A 24,985-nucleotide genomic window follows, 5' to 3' on the forward strand; every position below is an offset into this window, starting at 1 on the left:
GCAATTCACATCTTGGTTTCACACACTAGTGAACTGGGGATGATCTATTTGTTGGTTGTGAAATCAGTTTAGTATATGGACACAAGTATTTCTTTTAACAGAATGTACTACAACCCAAAAGGAAGTATAAAAAATATATTATAGGTAAATAGGGTGTTTCATGAAAAAGAAAATTTATGTAAAATTATTGATTATACATGCTTATGTCTGTCTCTCTCTCTCTCTCACACACACACACACACACACTCTTCCAGTTATCCATTTGGCTCCTCTTTTAATGTAGCCTTCTCAGTGAGGTCTTTTCCTTTCCTACCTAAAATAAAACCATCTCTCTGACAACTTTTATTAATGGCATTTAACACCACCATCTCCTTTACAAATATATTTTCTTGTGTGTATTAAAGGCTAACTTTGAATACACTGCAGTACAATTGCAGTCTTGATATGATTGCTGGTGCTAACAAGTATACAAATTGTCTGGTCCATGTTGACCTTGCAATGTTAAGTACTCTAGGATGGGTTCTCACTAACCTTATTTTGGAACAAAATGTTAATTTTGGGATCAATACAAATGCAGGTCAGGAAGAGAGTACCATCTAGGGTAAAAACTATGTGACTACTACTAGAAAATTGTTTAAAAGTTATATAGCAGACAAAAGCAATAGAGATAATTTATATCTAAGTAAATGGTAACACCAGTACCATATCAAACCAATAAAAAAGGTGAACAGTATAAAAGACTATAGAACTACTTCCCTCATACCACATTTAACACCACAGAGAAATATATGAACAATGCAATTTAACTTAACATCTGCTTCATACATGTCAAAAGGCAGATGTACCTGCTACAGGGCTCAGTTCCAAAATAAATTTACTTATGCTGATATGAAAAATCACAACAAAGTGGAAACTTACCTTTCAACTAATATAATAACTTTATTTCTAATACTGAGCCTTTACATAGGAATTTACAGAAATGAAAAACAACAAACCACTGTGCTTATTCCACATTTTCTCCACCCAAACTCTCTCTCCATCATTCTCTGTGCCCACCTGGGCTCAACAGCAAAGGTATCTAAGTTGAGTTCTTCAAAGGAAGGTACTAACAATTTGGTGCCACAATTCTGGTAGTGACAATACATCCTCCATGACAGGAGCTCTCAAATGGACTCCAACCTTGTTCCCTGAAGACTCAGAATAGGAATGGCTTCATGCAGGTGATGGTTTCTAAGTGTATGTTTTAACATCGCTTGTTCCATATTATTGTAAAAAATCTACCACTAAAATGTTTTTAGATAGAAAATTCTGTTTTCCATCAGAAAAAAAAAAAACCTGGCTTATACAAACATCCATCCCCAAATCAGAAATAATTCTTCCCTCAAATCACGGTGCAGAACTTGTAACACTTAGAAAAGTGTTCCTTTGTATCAACTAAAATGCCTTTACCTTTAAATATCAGACAGTCCTATGAATAAACAAGAAACTGTATTACTTCATGTAATCTAAAGTTTCAGAAGAGAGCAGCTGCAGAAAGAGTTGAGCATCTCAGTTCTGGGCCAGCTTTTCCCACATGTGCTCTGTTATCTTCAGGCTACTGCCCTTCAGGGCCACAAACTATAAGCTGATATCATGTACAGACATGAAAAAGTCTAGAAGAAGAGGGACAATCTCTTCTCATGTCTCTCATATCTTCTCATGTCATGTCAATGTTTTATCATTGAGACTTTTCCCAAAAATACTACAGACTATTCTCCAAACATCTCCTTGCTCACCTATTCATCCAACAAAATTACCTGAATGGAATTTCTGTGATTAATTCCAACTAATCTGGATTTATCCCCTAAATCATCTAGACAATAAAAACTCAGCTCAAAGTGATAAAACTCAGCTCAGCAAGGAAGAAATAAGTAGTCACAGAATTATTAACCAATGTGGTCCTAAGAAGCATAGAGAACAAAGGAACAAAGGAGGCAGACACTATATGACATTAACACTAAATACAAGTACATAGTTTCTGGATTACATAGAACTAGGGTTACATATATCATGCTTAAAGAGATCCACAATGAAATACCAAGAGTATGAAAATGGCATTCCATTACATACCACCAGTTTTTATTTCTAGAGTGCATTGAGTATTACCATTTACAAGTGATGTTAAACTTTAATTTGTGTAAATACCATTCTTATTAACAGAATTTACATGACTGATTGGGAGGTAGCTCAAAAACCTCAGAAAAATATTGTTTTGACTTCTTCATTGAAGGGATAGCTTCATAATAATAACCATACTCATTTATATATGCCAGGAACCAGTCAAAAGTAGGTAGAATGCTTCTTTGTGAAATAATATTTCACTTCAAACATATACTGGCCAAGCTATAAAGAGTCTCTGGTAGTATTTAGAATCAAACTGGTTCAGAGGTAGTTAAAACCTCACAAAACATCTTTTGGCTTTTTTTTAACTGATGAGGCAGTTCAGTAATAATGGCATAGCCATTTATTTGTTTCAGGAAATAGGAAAAAGGGTATGTGGTTTGTACTTTAAATCAGCCAAATATGTTTTCATATATAGACAGAGGTGTGCTGGTAAACACTGGACAACAGTTTCTCTGAGAAAATGAATACCCTGCTATGTAGAGTTTGCCAATTTCCATGGTTTAAATATGAATAAGGCCAAGTTACCAACTTGATGGCACTGAATGTGGAATTAGGAAGAGGTGTATAGGAGCAAACCATTACACAGTATTCTCACCATATGGATCCAATAATGTAAATAACCTAAATAACAAAAAGAACAGTGAAATGCAGCAAGATTATTAGAAAGTTGTGAGTGATGAGTATTTGGGTTACCTTTGCTTTTAGTTTTAGTTTAAGTTTACAATAATTCTAGGTAATGACTGTGTTTAACAAATGACTTACAAAATTCCTGAAAATTTAATAATCAGCAGCACTTTTAAGTCAGTACAAGGTGACACTAACACATCACTGTATGTGTGGAGTAGTTGTGTACGTACAAATGTATTTACATATGTACACACACACACACACACATATATATATACACACACACATATAGACATACAAACACACATTCACACATAAAAATCACTGTGGTATTTAGTGTGGAAAATATTTATGCCTTAAAATTCACTAACCTAGGGGATCATATTTTCTCCTTACAATCATGTTGGGATCTAATATGCAAATCAAGCATACCCTTTATTAGTTACATTATCATACTCATGTAAATCTACAAATAGCAGGGACTCTTAACATATATGTTTAATGTTACTGCCATTCAATTTTTAAACTTCAAATTCCAGTGTGAATACAAGTAAAATGAATATTACCAATTCTATTTAAAAATTTGGTATCACATCTGGAAGACATATCAAACAACATAAATTCTAAAGATTTTTACCACATTGATTAAATGAATAGGTTTTCCCTCATGACAAATTTCTTTAGTCAAGTTTCAATTTTTCTTGGAAGCTTTCATATATTTAAATGAGATGTCATTTTTCTAGTACTCTGTGGCATTCTTTGGCTTTAATTTCATTTTAAAAATTTTACAACAAATCTGATGTCTGAAAGCTTCTGAACATTTAAGATGTTGAAAGAGCTTTCACTCTTGCGTGAATCCTCTGATGTTTAGTGAGTACTGATCTTTGACTAAAAGTCTTCCCACATGCAGTACACTCATAGGGCTTCTCCCCTGTGTGAGTTCTCTGATGTTTAGTCAGAGCTGATTTTTCACAGAAGGTTTTCCCACATTCATTACATTTATAGGGTTTCTCCCCAGTGTGAGTTCTTTGATGTACAATGAGGTTTGACTTCACACAGAAGGACTTTCCACATTCATTACATATAAAAGGTTTCTCTCCTGTGTGTGTTCTCTGATGGACAGTTAGGGCTGACCTGTGGCAGAAGGATTTTCCACATGCACTACATTCATAGGGCTTTTCCCCTGTGTGTGTTCTCTGATGTTCAGTGAGGTTTGACTTCACACAGAACGTTTTCCCACATTGTTTACATTCATAGGGTTTTTCTCCTGTATGTGTTCGCTGGTGGTTGGTAAGATGTGGTTTCTGGCAAAAAGCTTTTCCACACTCAGTACATTCATAGGGCTTCTCTCCTGTGTGTGTTCTCTGATGTTGAGTGAGGTTTGACTTCTCCCAGAAAGTTTTGCCACATTCACCACATTCAAAGGTTTTTTCTCCAGAATGAGCTCTCCGAGACTGGGTAATATGAGATTTTTTGCTGAAATTATTCCCATTTTCATGGTACTCATAGGGTTTTTCTCCCATATGTACTATCTGATGTTTAAAGAGGGTTGACTTTTCCCAAGTTTTGTTACTCACTTTGTATTCTTGGGGAATCTTTCGTGTGTATCCCTGATGAATAATGAATGCTGAATTGTCACAGAAGACTTCCCCATACTCATTATATTCATAAGGAATGTTTCCTGAAAGAACTTTTTGATGTCCAAATCGTAAATCCATATAAAAGGACTTCCCACAGATACCACATTCATGCGGCTCCATTTCCAAATGAGTTCTCTGAGATACATTAAGCTTTAAACCATCAATGAAGTTTCTTCTACATTCAGTGTATTTACAGAGTGTCTCCCCTATCTGAGACCTCTGATTTATTAAAAAGGTTGCTTCTTCATTAAAGCCTTGTTCATTTTCACTATACTCAAAAGGCTGATTAAAAATTGGCTGAGTAAGATCCTGGCGATGACTGAGAACATTCCTTTTTTGATCACATTTATAAGATTTCTCTCCAACAGAAATTTTCTCATGCCTATCAAGGAGTAATTTTTCACATACATTAAACTCATCAGGCTTCTTTCTAGAATAGCTTCTTTTACTAGTAATTAAACCTGAAATATTTTTCAAACTCATTTCACATGAGTCGCATATTTTGAAATGAAAATTTCTTGAAGAAATGGGGTCTGTGTCCACATTGCAAGTTTTCCTAACTTTACTGCCACTTTCTACACTTTGTGTTTTATTGTTGGTGAACATGAACTGCCAAAAGTATTCATCTTGATTTTCCTGGCTGTTCTCTAATAGGTCATCAAATTTCCATTTTCTTTCTAGAAATGAAAAAAAAAATAATCACAACTTACATATTTTAATACATTTCTGATGGACTTAGACTTTTACACAAATGCCCTATTCTATAGTCAATTCTTTAGTTTTAGACTCATTTTCTTGGTTTGAACTAAATAAGATATTTCCTTTGCTCTCTTTACTTGAGTAGAAAATACAAATGTGTTGCTGTGGAGTCAGGGAAAGGAAACTGGCAAACACATTTAACACTTTATAAATACAAATTTCAAAACTGGACTTAGAAAGGCTGGGGATGTGGTTCAGTGGTACAGTGCTTGCCTGGTACATGTGAGGCACTGGGTTCAATTCCCAGCACCATAATAAAAAAATAAAAAACAAGGAACAAACAAACAACCTGGATATAAAAAGGATAGATAAAATTCATAGGACGGAGAACTATAGTGGCTAATTGAAAAATAGGGAAACTTGAAAACAATAAGGTAAGCCCAAAAGAGACACTGAACACTGAAATAAAGTGACACTAAAGATTAGTAGGCAAGGGTTTCAGAGGATAAACTACATTGGCTGGATACAAAATAGAGAGCCCTCAGACAACCTCTGCAACCTCAGCCTTTACACAATCACTGGAACAGATTTATTTCCACTACAGTACATTCTTTTCCATTCCATTCATCACACCAACTTAAAGTCCTGTAAACACAAACTTTCCCATGGTGAAAAGAATGATCTGATAGCACAGGCCTGATAGAAGTTTTCTTTAATTTTATCAACAAGGAAAATTTTTTCCCCCTAAAATGCTGTGGAAATGCATGTTAGAGGAAGTGAAATAAACTTGAGGTATGATAAATAGAGAAATGGAGATTATCTGAGATTGTTCATTTCAAAGAACAGAAAATTCACACAATAAAAAGAATGTCTGAGAAACATATAGAAAGAATTAGGTTTTGGCAAAGGCAAGAGAAGTATATACCCTGTTTGCTCATAGACTTATTAATGTAGAGGGACTCTCACTAATATTCATGTGTATGTTCTATATCTAGGTGTTGAGTCTGCCTTTATTTCCACGATTTTCTAGGTTTACTTGTTTAATATTTAGTTTCATCTGTGTGTTTTTTATTTGCATGTGGGGCCCATAACCATCATTCCTATATATGAGACTAAAATCTTCAGTACACTTCATCATAAAAATTCTTGGCTATATACTTCACTGTTGCTAATCAATGAAACAATGTTAATCATGTTACAAAAATATCTATGAAGTCCACAGTCCCAAAGACAAACAAAGATGTTATTATCCTGGCCAAAACAAAGTAAGTAAGCAAACAAAAATTTACACCAGCTGATTTACATTGACTATTCAAACCAACATTCCTTAAGTCCACAAAAAACATCTCTGTGCATTCTAGCTATGTATCAGATTCTTGTAAATTGCTAATTCCTAATAACACATCTTTCACACAATTAGAAGCAATCTAGCCTTGGTTCTCTCCTTGGAATCTAGACATCCTTCGGTGCAAAGCTATTTTTTTTTTTCCATTAAAACAACAACAGTAATAATAAAAGAATGAAGCAAAAAATCTCTACAACATTCCTACCATTTTAAGACTCTACCTGCTTTATTCTTTAAAAGAAGCTACTGTTCATATAATTCCCTGTAACATAAAAAATCCCCTGCTCAATGCTAAGCCTCTGTTGTGACCAGGGTCTAACTCTTGGCAGGTAATACAAGTCTTGTTTCCCCTGCTTCCTCTGAAATGATTCTTAGGAAAACAATGTGCATGAGGATTATTTCCAAACTCTAACCAATAGTAATATAATACATTGGACAAAAGAAGGGAAAGTACACTTAGGAAGAGTACTATAGAGTGCTTTGTGAATGGATGGAAAAGAAAAAAAGGTTTCTCATAAACTTGGCTCTACAGGTAGTCAACACTAATTACCAAAATATCAGAATTAAGAAAAGTCCTTTTTTTAGAGAGAACAAAATCTCAGTAGGGAAAGAAACCCTAAGCAACTCAGGTCTGAGTTTTGAGGCACAACCACTGATGGAATAGTGTCACAAAATATGGTCTATTAATGGCAAAAAATTGTTATGACTTAAAACAAGTGAAATAGTAACAATGACTGAAGTCATTACCATGTACTATGCAGTGTCTGGACATTTTACACATATAATATTAATTATCTGAAAAAAAGCAAAGTAAATAAGAAAAAGGTTTTAGATAAATGAGAGAACATTTATAATCACAATTTAAGATATAGGATAGTATAAGGTTTAGTATCGAAAGAAAGAAATGTAAGACAAGTAAAACAGAACCACATTATAACAGTCAATAAAAAGAGACTATAATCTCATTTATTTCTATAGATTACTTTGTCAGGCTAGTTAAAGAGAAACTGAAATGCTTGAGGTTAAAAAAAAAAAAAAGAATGAATGAATGAATAAATGAATTAGGAATTAGGCCAAGTCAGAAATGAGAACATTGAGAGACACTGTTCTGCTTTCAAGTGTCATCAATGCAAAATTAGAATATGAAGAGATATAGGTAGTTTTGAAAGAAAAATAACATAAGTATGATAAGATCAGTAAGAGATGACAAGGAATAGTGTAGGGATCCCATGTTTGCCATTTAAGGTACTAGTAGAAGGTAGAACAGACTGTATTTAACTCCTGGCAAACAGGCTCTGTGGTTTTTGTGAAGCTCAGGTTGTTCCTTCTCAATCTCTTCGAATAAATGGACTTAATACCTTCAAAAAATAGTATTGTACTAGGACTACTCTCACCTACATGCTCAAGATAAGCTGCTGGCAAACAATGACCACAAGGAAATGGTCTTTTAAGGTTTTTGAAGGGAAAAAGAAGAAGAGTAAAGAGGTGGGAGAAGGAAGGAAGGAAGGAAGAAAGGAAGAGAGAAAGAAGAGGAACAGGAAGAAGGAAGAGAACAGCAGTAAGTAGTTCATGTGGCTTTTTAGGCCTAACACTTTTATTATCTGGTCTTTTACAAAAAACGATTCTGTCAATCTCTGTTCTAGATTGCATCTCTGCCTTATCAGCATTTAAAGTTGATGCCTTTTAAATGGCTACCTCTAGTTCCAACCTCAACCATGCACCACACTTAGCCATATCCAACCTCAGATTCTAACAGTTATCTCCAACTTTTCTTTTCCAAAATTAAATCTATAATAACTTCCCTATAATGTCTCCTCCATAATTTTCTCTATATCAGTAAATGGCTCCCTAATTTATGTAGTTGCTTGAGAATCATTGGAATCATGCTAGACTCCTCTCTTTGACTCTGAGAGCAAATACTTGTGGCCTCATCTCCAAGATACCTACCAATTCTCAGCACGTCTAGCATGGTTTTTGCCATCACCCTCTCCCCTCTGGAGTACAGCATAGCCTCCTAACTAGTATCTCTTCTCTTGCTCATGCCTGCCTACCAATCACTCCACTCAGTACAGTCACCACACAGAAGTCAGACATCCTTTTAAACTGTAAATCAGATCTGATGATTTAATCTAATTGACATTAACTCAAGATAAACTGAAGGTTTTTCACATCCCTCAAAATTAAATTATTATATCTACATGGCACATGCTACTACTATTTATAAAATCCTCCTACTAGCCTCCTCCATACCCACCAGCTTCCACCCACTGTCATTATCTAAATAGTCCAAGAACACACTTGCCTAAGAGATACAGCACCTGATGTCCTCTCTGCCTGGAATACCATCAATCTACAGAGCTTGTACTCTCACTTTATTAAGTCTCCTGTTTAATGGGGACCTCATCAAAAGGATTTCTTTGATCTCCTTGCTAAATATGCTTTAGTCTCCTGTTCCCTGGGAGAACTCTCTTCACAGAACTTACCACCAACCAACATATTGTTTGTCCCTCACTGTAATATAAGCTCTGTGATACCAGGACATCATTCTGTGTTACCTAAAACATAACTGGATCACAGGGAGTGTTCATCATCATGTTTTTGTCAAATGGGTATATGGAAGTAGTTCATCAATATATACCAGCTAACAAAAGGTGTCCTAAGAAAACAGAGAGGTGAATGATTGTAAAAAAAAAAACTAACAACAACAACAAAAAACTAAGGTGAAGCCAACTAGCTTTTGATTATGAGTATAATAAATCATTCTAAAATGCTGAAGAAAAAGAAAAGCATTTATGAGGAGGAGTGACATACAGAAGAATTATTAAGATAATAGAATGGAGTCCTTGGTCATTTCCAAAGGTCTGAGGCTAAAAATGGAAATTTCTGAAAAAGTATTCCAGCATTCCAAAGATACTGGAATTAAAAAACAAGACCTTCAAAGGGTACAAACCCTAAACCAAATGACCTAAAATTAACTTCCTCTGGTCTTCATCTGCCTATGAATTCACTAACTCACCTGAGTGGCACTGGCTTGGGAATTCCTTCTCTAATATCCAGGGCTCTTCTCCTTGCTCTATTTTGAAGATCACTTCTGGCTTAGTAACGCAATACCCTGTTAAGACAAAATAACACAGGGCTGGGACTAAATAGCTTTACTTTGGGGATAAATGCAAAAATGAAGGGAAAGAAAGGTATAACTTCAGGAGTGCTTAGAGAAGGTGCTCAGATGAACCAACCACTGAGAGATAAGAATACATTCTTTACATAGAAGACTAAAAAGATCAGTCACTTCATAGCATTGAATCTCAAACTTTAAAACAGCACATTATGAATCTCAAGCTTTAAAACAGAAAACCACAGGGCTTTCACTGTTCACTGTCAGCAACTGAGAAGTGCATGCAATTGGTAACCACACTAAAAACAAAAAATTCTCACCAACTGAGACAAGGTTACTGTAATTTTCCAGGATCACATCTCTGTATAGTATCTTCTGAGCAGGATCCAACAGACTCCATTCTTCCTTGGTAAAGTCCACACACACATCCTTGAATGACACTTGCTCCTGTAAGAGAATATCCCCTTTATATATGAAGTAGTCAGAATGAAATGGTATAGAAAAAATTTACTGAAAAATGACAGAATACCTCCTTTTAAGCTTTACTACATAGAATAATAAATTTTGCAAAAATTGAGTTTCCACTAAGGACTGTCCTAGTTGCTATAAATATTACTGAGGCGAACATAAAACATGGTTCCTGTTCTCAAAGTGCTTATGACCTCATTAGGATACATACATGTGAACACTTAAGAAGATGGATATTGCAGGAACTGGCAGTGTATACAAAGTGGATTGGAATTATAGAGAACATTTTTTTCCTACTATCTTTTACATTACCATGCTAATTTTCATCAGGAAGTAATATCTGCAGTTGTTAAAATAAACAGTGAGATTACAATGTATATGGCACAGGCCCTGACTAAGAGAAGTCCATGATTAGTTGAAAAGACTGCCTTGCAGTCTAACTGCCCATCAGAGAAAAGGATGAGCTCTGCTTGAAGAGATCATCTTCTGGAGATGATCTCTTCAAGCAGAGCTCATCCTTTTTTGTTCATAACACAATATTTGATATTCAGTAAAAATATTAGTGGTTTGTGAAATAACAGGGACCAAGAAACAAATTTATTTGTTCATAACACAATATTTGATATTCAGTAAAAAAATTAGTGGTATGTGAAATAACAGGGACCAAGAAAAAAAGGGAATAAAAGCAGCCACTCCAGTCAGATGTGGTGGCATATGCCTGTAATCCCAGCCATGTAGGGGAGGCTCACAAAGGGACTGGCAAGCTTGAGGCCAGCTCAGACAACCTATTAACAAGATCCTGTCTCAAAATAAAATTTTTAAAAGGGCTATAAATATAGCTAAGTGTTAAAGCTCTTGCCTAACATACACAATACCCTGGCACTAACAAACAAACAAAACAAAAAAAGCAGATCCATGGGTGACCCAGATACTGGAATTAAAAAACAAGATCTTCAATATAAATTATGATGAATATGTCCAATAAAAAAGAGGAAAATATGAACAAAATAAATGTGAGGATGGTAAAAGCTCAACAGATAAATGAATTTATGGTGTATAGAAAAAGGGCTAAGACTATAGGCCTGAGACTGATGTCCTTTGAAAGGTCACCCTTTGTTGGATTTCTGGGAACTTGAATTTCAAGAGAATTTTCATTATCATTCCCTGATAAGAACAACCCACTGAGCCTGAACTGCTAATGTAAACAATATTGTTTATTCTGCATATGTGCTTTCCTTCTGGGAGTCTAGAATTTTGGGACATGCTACAACAGTGGTCCACTTTTTGCTCTGAATATAACCCTTGCTGCTCTGCCACTACAACTTATTTTTAAAATGGACATGTTTCTTTCTCTTCCTTTCTCCCTAGCTCCTCCCTAATCTCTCCCCCTCCCTAATTTTAGGGGAAAATAGGATTATCTTTCTTTACCATCCTAGGCAGAATTACCTGTCCCTGAGTAAACATCCACCATAGGAATGAAGTAATCCAGACTTTGGAGATGGTACCAGAAGATCTCAGAAATGACTCTCTTTCAAATTAACAAGTGAATTACAGTTCCAGACAGAGAAAATGTGGAATGTAGCCTTTGAATCACCTCTTTTAAAATCCCCCTATTCCTGCTGATGGGCAGAATCACAGCCTTTGGGACAGGAGTCCCCTGTGTTTCTCCTTGCTAGCAAAGCAATAAACCTTCTTTTTCCTTTTTCTCAAAACCATGTCTTCATTATTAAGATTGGCATTGGGAACAAGGACCAAGCTTTTGGCAACAATACTAGACAGTACCTATATAACCAGTGCCTGACAAAAACTCTGGGTGCCAAGTATCTTTGGGCTTTCTTGGTATGTATTTCATGAGTCATGGCTAGAGGACTTAAGTGTGTTCTTTAAGACTCCACTGGTAGAAAGCTCTTAGAATCTTGCTCATTATGCTTATATCCTTTTCATATGTACTAAAATACAGCCATTAAGAATGACTATATGCTGAGTCATTCTAGGGACTCACTCCACCTAGGATGATGCTGGAGACTTCTTACACATATATACACACATGCAGTGGGCATATCAGAGCTAAAAAACCCAGTATCTGAAGTTAAGAGTTCATTAGATGGATTCAAATTCATACTAGAAAAAGATGCAATCTAAAACAGTATGCATCTAACAAGGCTGTTGAAATGCATTAGGAAAAAACTGAAAGATATGAAAGGAGAAAATAACCAATCTACATTACAATTAAAGACTTCAACCCGCCTGAATACTGATAGATCAAATGCAGAAAGTCAGTAAGCATATAAAGGACATGAGTAGCATATTAATTGATCTAACTGACATTCATACAGTACTCTATCCAAAAGCATAAAGGACATATCCTATCATTCTACTGTCCTGTATAACTAATTAAAACAAATAAAAAATAAAAAATTATTTTTCCTTTTCTAATTTTTATTTCACATACACGTATACACATATTTTACTTTTTTATATTCTGCATTATTGTGTGTATGTATGTATGGGTGTAAGTGGGGGGTGGGGTGGGGGTGTTAGTGTTCTCACTAATGTGGATAGGTACAAAAATATATAATATAAATGTTCATATAAATTTTTATTCATTTTAATTGCTCTCTTATTCACTGTTTTGTTTTTAGTTTTTAGTAGTGGGGATTTAACCCAGGGGTGCTTAACCACTGAGCCACATCGCTAGCCCATTTTTAATTTTATTTAGAGACAGGGTCTTGCTAAGTTGCTTAAGACCTCAATAAGTTGCTGAGATTGGCTTTGAACTTGCAATCCTTCTGCCTCAGCCTCTCAAGCCACTGGGATTACAGGCATGTGCTGCTGCACCCAGCTGGTGGGGTAAAATTTTACATGGGTTTGTTCTCTTTAGATCTTTTGTTTTTTTGTACATTCTTCAGTTTTTGTTCCTCTTATTACCCCTTCATTCTCTTATACCATTAGTAACCAACTTTTCCTGTACCTTTTTTCTTCCACTATTACTTTTAGTTATTTTTTATTCCCCTATCTTTATAGCCATCATCTGATTCCTTTCTCCTGCTTCTCCTTTGTTCACTTTTAAAATACTTCAAACTTTCTCTTGCCTTTCCACCATATTTTGTCTTCATTTAAGGAACTATAATTCCATTATATGGTAAAATTATATAGTTTATGTAATTTGTACCCAACACATGTTGTGATTATTAATACAGTTGATGGCACAGTAGACACCTGCTGGTTAATGTCTGATTGAGGTCATAGTTGTTTACTATTAGCATTGATGTTAAATGCTGACCCCACTATTCCTCTGTAAGTAGCAGAGATATCCAAGTAGACACGGGACATTTATTTTAAGGATGTACATAGGTTGTTAACATTACTAGTCCTTGCCCTGTTTCTCTAAGAGGATCTGTTAAATGACAGGCATACTTTAAGCTTACAGAGTAGAGATCCTGATGAGTAGCTCACATTTCAGTAACCTTGATTCTCACTGAACACAGAAACTAGCCCTACTTGAGCCTCAACAATACTTCAACACATAGAATACAAGGAAGAAAAACCCCAAACCAATATCTGTGCCTGAAGTAAAAACAACTAGAGGGGGGCCTCAGGTCCACTTCTAGATATCTACTCATACAGCAAAAACCAGAGAGAAGTCCCTAGACCAAAAAAGATAACTACACATTGGTGGACACATGTATAAAAGAGGAAGAGGAATCAAACGTAACTTATGTACAAGTCCAATCTGAAAACATGAGGAAACAGGCAAACAAATCTCCCCACAAAATTCACAAACCAACAAAGAAACCCATATATATGGAAGTAGATGAAATTTCAGAGAAAGACCAAAACAAAGAGTGAACCAAAAGAATATCTAAGGAATGAATTAGAGAGAAAATGCAGGAGGTGAAAGGCCATTTCAAAAAAGAAATAGAGAGATATTAAAGAGAAAAAAATCAGAGCTCTTGAAATGTAAGGCATAATGAATCAAATTCAAAATTCAATTGGAAGTATCATCAACAGTAGAGATCATAAACAAAATAGAACTCCAAACCTCAAATGTAGAACTCAGGCCTTGAAGACTGGGTATGTGACTCCAAATACTAAGTATGCAATAAATGGGGTTGGGGGGAAGACCATGATCAGAATATATAAGAACTCTGAGACAATAGCAAGAGATCAAACCTGAGAGTCATTATGATAGAAGAGAATAGGAAAATACAGGCTAAAAACATTATGAAACTTTTCAGGGTGATAGAAGCAGAAAAATTTCCCTACCTTAAAAATGAGATAGACATCTATATACAGGAGGTATACCGGACCCCTCAAATAGACAAGATCAAATCAGAACTTCTCCAAGATACATCATAATTAAAAAGCCTAACATAGAAAATAAGGGAAGAATATTAAAAGCTCGAAGAGAAAAATGTCAGGTCACATTTAGAGGCAAAACTAGTAAGGCTTACTTCTGACTCTCAAGTCAAACTCTAAAATCAAGAAGGGCCTGGAATAAGCTCTAAAAGCTCTGAAAGGAAAAATTGTACCCAAGATTGCTATATCTGGAAAGTTATCTGTCAGAATTGATGGACGAATAAAAATTTTCCAGATAAAAATAAACTAAAAGTGATAACTACTGAGCCAACACTACAAAGAGTACTTAAAGATACACAGAGGAACCCCAAAACAAACCCCACAGCTCCCAAACATATGAAGTTTACTAGAGAACCATTAACTAAATGAAAACCAAGACAATTAAATACAGCAAACTAACCAAAATGGCAGGAAGTAACAATCATCTATCCATAACAACACTCAATATAAATGTTCTCAACTCCCTAATTAAAAGGCACAGACAGATTGTTAGAATGTATTAAAAAATAAGATCCAACTATATGCTATTTGAAGAGACTCATCTCATAGGCACAGACATTCACAGGCTAAAAGTGAAGAATGGGAAAAATATTCCATTCAAATGGAGTCCCAAAACAAGGAGGAGTAAGTAGCTATTCTCATATCGACAAAGCAGATTTCAAGCAAAAATTAATCAGAGGAGACAAAGAAAACCACTAATTATTGGTGAAGGTAACAATTCAACAAGATGACTGAACACCACAAATAATTATGCCATAAATCTAAGTGTACTAATTACACAAAACACTACTTCTTCACATTAAACCTCACTACAATAATACTGGGTGATTTTAAATATCCCTATCACCTGTTCATCTAAACATAAAATCAACACAGGTACGTCCATCCTAAATGATACTATAAATTAAATGGATCCACAAGACATGTATGGCTGAATTTACTTTCTTCTCAGAAGCTCAATGAGATTTTTAAAAAAATAGATCATATTCTAGGTTAAAATCCAAATCTCAGAAAATACCAAAAATTGATATATCCATGCATCCTATCAGCTCATAATGGAATGAAACTAGAAATCAACAGCAAGAAACATTAAAGAAATCACATAAACACATAGAGATTGAACAATACTCTTTTTAATTTTTTTTAAAATTTTTTCAAAGAGAGAGAGAATTTTTTAATATTTATTTTTTAGTTTTTGGTGGACACAACATCTTTATTTTATTTTTATGTGGTGAAGAGGTTGAACCCAGCACCCCGCGCATGCCAGGCGAGCACGCTATCGCTTGAGCCACATCCCCATCCCCAATACTCTTTTTAAAAAAAAAAAAAAATTCTTTAATTGTTTTTGGACCTTTATTATTTATTTATTTATATGTAGTGCTGAGAATCAAACCCAGTGCCTCACACATGCTAGGCCAGCACTCTACCACTGAGCCACAACCCCAGCCCCTGAACAATACTGTTTTAGACAAGGAATGGATCATAGAAGAGACAAGTGAAGAAATAAAAAAAAATTCCTACAAACAATTCATAACAAATGTACAGCATAAAGGAAGTTCTAAAAGGCTAGTTTACAGACTTGAAATCTTACATTAAAAAAAAAACCAGAAAGATCCAAATAATCTAATGTTATGACTCAGGGCCTTAGAAAAGGAAGAAGAAAAGTCAAAATCGGTAGAAGACAGGAATAATTAAGATCATAACTAAAATTAATAAAACAATATACAGAATCAATGTAACAAAGATAAACAAGATTGATAAACCCCTAGCCAAACTAACCAAAAAACCAAAAAACAAACCAAAATATGCATTCAAAAACTCTTCAAGGAAGTAGTTGAAAAGAGTATACCATGTTCAAATGGGTTTAATCCCTTGGATGCAAGTTTGGTTCAACCTATACAGATCAATAAATATAATTCACCACATAGATGAAAAGGAAAGACAAGAGTCATGATTATTTCACAGATAAAGACAAGATCTTTGATAAAATCCAGTATCTATTCATGTTAAAAATGCTGGAGGACCGGGGTTGTGGCTCAGTGGTAGAGTGCTTGCCTAGCATGTGTGAGGCACTGGGTTCAATCCCTGGCACCACTTACAAAATAAACAAATAAAATAAAGATATTATGTCCATCTATAACTAAAAATAAATAAATAAATAAATATTAAATAAAAAGTTTAAAAAATGCTGGAGAAACTAGGGATAGAAGGAATTCACCTCAACATTACAAAGGCTATATACAACAAACCCAAAGCCAAAAATCATACTGAATGAAGAAAAACTGAAAACATTTCTTCTAAAATCAGGAAGAAGAAAATACCACCTCTATTCAATATAGTCCTTGAAACTATAACCAGAGCAAACAGGCAAGAAAAGGAAATTAAAGGACACTATATGTTTGCTGATGACATGATCCAATATCTGGAAGACCCGAAACATTCCACTAGATGACTCTTAAGAGTTGATAAATAAATTTAGCAAGGTAATAGGATACAAGATCACTATTCACAAATCAAGAGCTTTCCTATACTCCAGTAGAGACTCTGCTGGGAAAGAAATTAGGAAAACTCTACCAGTCAGAATAATCTCAAAATACTTGAAAATTAATTTAGACCAATTCCCAAGTATTTTATTTTGTAGAGGAGGTGAAAGCCCTCTTCAATGAAAACTATGTGAATACTGAAGGAAGACATTGAAGAAGACCTTAAAAGACAGAAAAACTTCCCATGTTCTTGGGTAGGCAGAAATAATACTGTCAAAATGGCCTTACTTCAATGCAATCCCTATCAAAATACCAATGATATTCTTCACAGAACTAGACAAGACAGCCCTAAAATTCATTTAGAAGAATAAAAAGACCCTGAACAAGAAGAGATATTCTGGAAGCATCAAAATACTGGACCTCAAATTATACTATAGGGCTATAGTAACAAGACCAGCATGATACTGGCATCAAAACAGACTTGAAGTGGGCTGGGGTTATGGCTCATTGATAGAGTGTTTGCCTAACACGTGTGAAGCACTGGTTCAACTCTCTGCACAACAGAAAAACATAAATAAATAAAACATTGTTTCCATCTACACTAAACAAACAAACAAAAATAGACATAAAGATCAGTGGAAAAGAATAGAAGACACAGAGATAAACTCACAGTTACAATCATCTGATACTTGACAAAAATACCAAAAATATGTGAGAGGAAAAGATATCCTTTTTAATAAACTGGCAAGGAAAAACTGGATACCCTATGTAGAAAAATGAAACAAGATCCCTATCTCTCATCCTGCACATGTCAACTCAAAGTGAATGAAAGACTTAGGAACTAGACCATAAACTTTGCAATTGCTAAGAAAACATAGGCTAACACTCCAACATATTGACACAGGTACTGAATTCCTTAACAAGACCCCTGAAGCTCAAGAAATCAAACTAAGAATTAATAAATGAATCAGCATCAAATTAAAAAGCTTTGGCACAGCAAATAAACTACAAAAAGTGTGAAAAGAGAACCTATAGAATGGAAGAAAATCTTTGTCAGTTATTTTTCTGACAGAGTATGAATATCCAGAATTTATAAAGAACAACAAAAACAAAAACACAAAACAAACCAAGTGGCAATGAATAAATGGGCAAAAGAACTAAACGGACTAAACAGATGTTCCTCAAAAGAAGAAACACAAATGGCCAACAAATGTAAGAAAAAAATGTTTAACATCCCTAGCAGTTAGAGAAATATGAATCAAAACTATATTGAGATTTCATCTACCCTAGTGAGAATGGCAATTATCAGGAATACAAATGATAAGCCAGCCATGGTGGTACATATCTGTAATCCCAGAGACTAGGAAGGCTGAGGGAGGAGGATTCTCAAGTTCAAAGGCAGCCTCAGCAATTTAATGAGGTCCTAAGCAAGACCCTATTTCAAAAAAATAAAAATAAAAAGGGCTAGGAATTTAGCTCAGCGTTTAAGTGCCCCTGGGTTCAATTCCCAGTTACCAAATAAAAAGAATACAAATAATGATAAATGCTGGTGAGAATGCAGGAAAAAAGGTATGTTCATTCATTGCTGATGGTACTGCAAATTAGTATAACCACTCTGGAGATTTTAACCAGTATGGAGATTCCTCAAAAAACTAGGAAGGGAACCACTAGCTATCTCACTCAAGATTTATCCAAAAGAACAAAAATCTGCATACTGTAGTGAATAGTCATCTATGTTTATAGCGGCACAACTCACAATAGCCATATGGAACTAGCCCAGGTGCCAATCAACAGATGAATAGATTAAGAAAATATGGAATATATGGAGTTTTACTGGGCCATTAAGAATGAAATCATGCCCATAAATGGAACTGGAGAATATCATGTAAGTGAAATGAGCCAGACTCAGAAAATTAAGAGTCAAGTGTTCTCTCTCATATGTAGAAGTTATGAATGAAGCAGGGAAAAGGGATGGTCAGATATCATAAGAACAGGGAAAAGATCAAAAGAGTAGAGGATTAAAGAGCAGGGACAGGAAAGGGGAGAAAATGTACAATGAATTTGACAAAATTAGGCAATGTGCATGTATAAATATACCATAGTGAACTCTACCTTTAGGTAAAATAAGCACCAATTAAAAATATACAAATGGGGGTTGGGGCTATAGCTTAGTGATACAGCACTTGTCTCACATGCATGAGGCACTAGGTTTGATACACAACACCACATAAAATAAAGATTTAAAAAATAAATAAATGTAAAATATATATATTTTGTATATATTTATAGAATAGAAAGCAGACCAGTAGAGTGGTAGAAAGGGAATGGGGGAGGGAGTACGGGAGTACAGGAGTACAGGAGGGAAAGGAGGGGCACTGGGGACTGAAATGGAGTAAATTAATATCCGTTCATGTATGATTATGTCAAAATGAACTCAACTATTATGTACAACTATGAAGCTCTAATAAAAGCCAAAAACAAAACAAAACAACAACAACAAAAAAAACTCAATGTGAAAGAGAAAACTTTAGGGGTACAGAATATAGGACACTACAACAAAATAAACACAGCTAGAAAACTAACATCTTTGAAAGAGAGGTGAAGATTTACACAAGAAGAAATAAAGGAAGGAAAAAAAAAGAATGACAAGAAATGTTATGTATGCTAATAGACATAAGGAACTGAAAGATTCTGATTAAGTTTAACTGGAATCCCAGAAGGGAATTAGCAAATATTTGGTGTGTCGGGGTGGGGGTGGGGGGACAGCTGAGAATTTTCTCAAACTGATAAAAAAGATATCACACCTCAGAATCAAAACCTTCCAGAATACAGGATAAGTACACATAGAGAAAACAAAACCAAATAGTATCAAGTAACAACTGCAAGAAAAAAGGAGAAATTCTCATAAGCTGCCAGAGTTTTGGAAAAAAAAAAAAAAAAAAAAACACTGCTTTCAAGGGGGGAGAATATTTAAAATGTTTCAGGGTGGGGTGTAGCTCAGTGGTGAATATTTGCCTAGCCAAATGAGGCCTTGGGTTTCAAATGAAGAAATGAAAAAATTAAAATAAATAAGGCTGACTTCAGATAACAACAACAAAGTTTCAGAAGATATTGGGATGGTATACTTTAAAGTACCAAAGGGGAGAGGGTGAGCTCTTAATCCAGAATTCTGTACTCATCAAAAATATCCTTCAGAAACAAAGAAATGCAGACATCTTTAAAAAAAAAAAAAAAAAAAAAAAAGTTGAGAGAATTTCTAACTGTAAGACTGGCACAAGAAATAATGAAAGAAGTTCTTTGGGTTAAAAACAAATAATCATAAACGAAGTAGAAAACTGCTGTTACAAGGAAGGAAAACACAGGAAAGAGCAAGCTTTTAAGTAAATATAAAGCTACTAACTATCTAAAGCTATAGAAGTCTTACAGGGTTGAGAAGACAGGGAGAAGAAAACAAGATAACAGCAGCACCCAGGGCGGGAAGTGGTAAATGTCACGATACTGTTGCAATTTAACTGTCCTGTTCTTGCATACTACAATAAACTCCAAATGAATTAGAGATTTAAACATAAAACACATAATGTGCTAAATTTTAGGATCAGATTCTTTATAATCATGAAGTGAGAAGAACTTTCTAATTATTCCCTTAAATGCTATAAAGTTTAAACCCATAAAAGATTGATATAACAAAAAGTAGTAATTTGCAACTCATAAAAAAACAAGTAAATTGTGCTCTATATGTGTAATATGAATTGTAATGCATTCTGCTGCCATATATAACAAATTAAAATTTAAAAATGCAAAAAAACAAGCATTATCATCTCTAATATATAAAGAGCTAACTAGACACAGGATGGGAACAAAATGTGCATAATAACAGACAGTTCACAGAAAAATACAAAGCACTCTTAGACATGTGAAAAGGTACTCAACTTCATCCAGAGTGAAGAAAACTGCAGATGCTAACTACACAAAATACCACTTTTTACGTATCTGGTACCCAAAATCCAAAGGTTGAAACACACCTCTATGGGAGAAGCTGTGGAGAAATAAGTCCTCATGAATTGCCAATGAGACTATAAAATGATACCACCTCTAGGACAAGGCAGTCTCACTAAGCTGATCAAGCTCTGGGAATTAATCTAACAGACATATCTATTTATGGATTATTTTGTGTGTACATATATGCACATGTGTGTATGCAAGGTTACTCATTCTAACATGGTTTACAATAACAAAAGGTTGGAAGTAGTTTAATAAACTTGAATATTTACACTTAAATTACCATGTAATTGTGACAAAGAAAGAAGCAGCAATCCATGTTCTGGTCACAGAAATCTCTGGTGTATGTAAGTGAAAAAAGAATGGAAAACAGTGTACAGGCTTGCTACTCAAAGGGTGCCCTTGAGCAGAATTGGCTTCACCTGGAAGCTTATTAGAAATTCAGAATCCAGGATACCATCTATATCTACTAACTCAGAATCTGCCATTAACATGACACTAGAAATACACAGGCCCATGTAAGTCTAAGAAGCCCTAAAGGACAATGGATTCCTTCTTAAATAAAGGGAGGGGGTATATAAGAATATGTACACTTATTTCTTTTAACCAGATAAAGAAACACTGGAAGGATAGAAAAGAAACTGTTTTTAAAAATAGGGATCTATAGTAGGGTGACCATACACTCCAGTTTGGGGCTGTCCCAATATATGCCAGTTATCCTAGCATACTAATTTAAAGAACTTCTTTCACACTCAGTGAAAGTATCTCTGTAGGATAAATATCACCCTACCTAGAGGCTGTATTTATCAGGTTAAAAATGCAAGCAGAAATGAAGAGAAAGGGAGTGCAAAATCTTTTATCTTTAAGATTATCGTTTTTCTGGTTTGAAGTTTTAATTTTTTTATTAATATAGTCACTTAGTTTTTAAACATATTGGTATATTATTAATTCAAAAGCATTTGATTAAGAAAAAAAATAAAACACATGAAACCAGTCAATAAAGCACAGAGGAGGAGTAAGTCAAGGATGGAAATATGGGTATAAAATCACCTGGGACAAAAAGCAAAGATGCTTTCCTGAGGATTAGAGAGGAAATCAAGCATCAGAAACAGGGAGAGCTTACAGGCTGGGGTTGTGGCTCAGTGGTACAGCACTCGCTTAGCACATGTGAGGCCCTGGGTTCAATCCTCAGCACCACATAAAGATAAATAAATAAAGGTATTGTGTCCAACTACAACTAAAAAATATTTTAAAAAAAGAAAAAAGAAACAGGGAGAGCTTAAAGGATGATGTCGCAGACACCAACAGAGGAGACATTCAAATCAGAGATTGAGGTCAATACTATCAAATGTTGTTCAACAGTCTAGTAAGGCAGACAAAAATATGTACTGGTTTTGACTATAATTTGGTGGCTTTTTCTAAACTAACTCAGGTGAATGGTGGTAATGGGACAAGGATGTATTTATCAGGTTAAAAAACGCAAGACATAAGCCAGAACTACCTGTGACTGTATATAGAAACACCAAGCCAACACATTAAGGAATGCTGTTTTGAGGACATGTAACCCCTCCATTCCTCCGTACCTTTCAGGTTTTATTCTTGAATTAATCAGGATCATCAGAGAGCAGTCTAGTCAAACCTCTCAATGTTTGGTCTTCTGAAAAGAGAGACTGGGTTTTGTGCACTGGGTTTTGCTCCAGCACTACTTTGTTTCTAGCCAAGAAATGATTATAAACAATATATCACATTTATTTAAGGGATGTTATTAGAAAATTCACAGAAAATTTTACAATAACTTGGACAATCCTATGAAATTAAAAGTCCTTCATCTAATTTTGCCAACTGTCCTATTCTGAATTTGCTACGCTCTATTTCCCTTAATGTAAATCTTTTGCCTTGTTTTACTTTTTCTCCTAAAAAAATGAGTCCTTATAAACTTAAAACAAAGTGGGAGTAAATAAACAAAACACTCACCTGGGATTTGTTCATTTTCCGCTCTTATTGGAGGAGGGAAAGCTAAGAGAGAAGGAAGGAGGATGTCAGGAGAAACTTGGCCTGCCTTGCAGTTCCTAGATTCACCTGCCTATACAGCTCCACAACAAGATACTTACCTGTCCATGTGTGGCTCCCATATGTGTTGAGTTTAGATATGATACTTTTCACTGAGTGTAAGCAAATATTTGTTTCTTATTCATTTGTTACCAATTTAGGTTCTGTTACACAGAGAAATTAAAAACATGAAAAGATGAGTTTAAAAATAACAGTAAATCTAAAGAAGGAAATAGTATGGATACCAATGTTGCAAAGGGAGAAAAACTATACCACATTGTTTATTTACCTGTTAACACCATTAATCCCTTGAGATCAGATAACCCAAGAAATCTCTAACCCTCCTTTATGGTGTGTTTAAGGCAAGATAAAATTTTTTTTTTAAAAGAATGTTTGTTCTAACTTGCTTACAATTAAAAAAAAACCTTTTTTTTTTTTTTTTTTGCGGGTGTGGGGGGATACTGGGGATTTAACCCAGGGGCAATTTACCACTAAGATACATATCTATCCCTGCTTATCTTTAAATTTTGAGGCAGGATCTCTCTAAGTTGCTTAGGGTCTCACTAAATTGCTTAGGGTCTTGCTAAGTTTCTGAGGCTGGCCTTGAAATTGCAATTTTCCTGCTTCAGCCTATGGAGCTACTGGGATTACAAGCTTGCCCCACCATGCCCACCTCAAAAAGATTTTTTAATAAGAAACTAACTATGACTTAACAGTGACAAAATGGATAGCAAGGGCCCAGGAATCTGCAAATCTTACATTTCTTGGTCCTGCCAATGACAAACTGCATGATGTGAATCACTTTCTCACAAACTATCTTTAATCTTTTAAATGCGATAAAACAAAGAGGACTTGCCTGCACTACCATCCTGTGAATCTATAAGGCCAGGAGAGCAGGAAACTCAGCATCTCTCTAAATTCCACCCTTGGATGGTACACTAGAAGTGCTAGCCTCAGTAAAGAGTGAACAGGATAGGAAGGATATGGGAGACTTTTAACGAGAAGGGATGGCATTTTGTTAGCTGCCTCTGGTGAGTCTTTCATTCCAGACCATGCTCCATTTCCTGTGCAGCCTGGGTGCCCACCCCTCTCAGCTCCAGCTCACCTCTCTTCTTAAACTTGTCCCAGACCTTCCACCGGCACACAGCCTTCGATGACTTCAGAATACTGTGTTATTATACATAATAAATAATAAATAAACAAGTAACAAATAAGGAATATCTTAGAATGCAGGTGTGTTAGGGCCAGCAAAATGCCTTGGTGGCTAGATACGCCACTCCTTTTCCACTTCACTAACACAAAGGCCTTAGGGACCAGTCCAAGCTCCAGCAGCAAGGGAAGTCTTCTTGGGATCCTCCCAGCGCGCTACATATACACAATAAATCTATAGGATATTGGCTAAAAACCTGAAGGTGCTCAAAACAACCCAAAGCGGCAAATATTCATAACATCCGCATTTTATAAGAGAAGGAAGAATCTCACGTGGATTATTTGGTCAAGAGTAACAGTCACACCAGACCTGGCCCTCGCAGCCCCGCCCCTTCCCCGTGGGTCCAGCGAAAGGCATACGTCACAACGTCAAGCACGCGTCGCGCACACGTCACACGCTACACACGCGCGGTCCCTTCCCCATATCCCCGCCCGCCGCAGCCCCACTCCCTCCCCGAGGGCCCAGAGCGTAGGAAAATCACTCGTACTCCCCACCTGCGGCCACACGACGGCGCCGCGGGCTAGGCGCTGAGGCTAGACCAGTGCGAACCCCGCGAGCACAAACACTACCGTTCCCGCGCCAGACCCGAGCCCCTTCCCCCGACAGGGATACACCTATCCGGATGGCCTGCTTCAATTGCAGATGAACGAGGTCTCACCGCGGGGTCCGCGGGACTCCTCCTCTCCGCCTAGGTCTCCTTCCGGTCCCCGAAGCCTCCCGGGCCCCCTAGGCCTTTGCTCAACTCCTCCGGGCTCACCCGCTCCCTCGCCGCGTGGACCCGGAGGCTGGCAATTGTTTCCCACGAGGGACTAGAGGCCAGGGACGACG

General features: G+C 35.8%; 1 protein-coding gene across 1 annotated transcript; it reads right to left on the reverse strand.

The window, feature by feature from the left end:
* Positions 1-914: 914 nt before the first annotated feature.
* Znf248 (zinc finger protein 248) lies at positions 915-24,985 on the reverse strand. The gene is made up of 7 exons (XM_027947926.3): positions 24,816-24,985; positions 24,053-24,114; positions 23,010-23,111; positions 22,873-22,914; positions 9,910-10,036; positions 9,491-9,586; positions 915-5,107 (listed from the first exon to the last, which is right to left on the reverse strand). Exons 4-7 carry the CDS (start codon positions 22,885-22,887, stop codon positions 3,612-3,614), a joined length of 1,734 nt encoding a protein of 577 aa, XP_027803727.1. The 5' UTR covers positions 22,888-22,914; positions 23,010-23,111; positions 24,053-24,114; positions 24,816-24,985; the 3' UTR covers positions 915-3,611.

This window comes from Marmota flaviventris, chromosome 4 (assembly GCF_047511675.1).
Source record: "Marmota flaviventris isolate mMarFla1 chromosome 4, mMarFla1.hap1, whole genome shotgun sequence".
Lineage (NCBI taxonomy): Eukaryota > Metazoa > Chordata > Mammalia > Rodentia > Sciuridae > Marmota > Marmota flaviventris.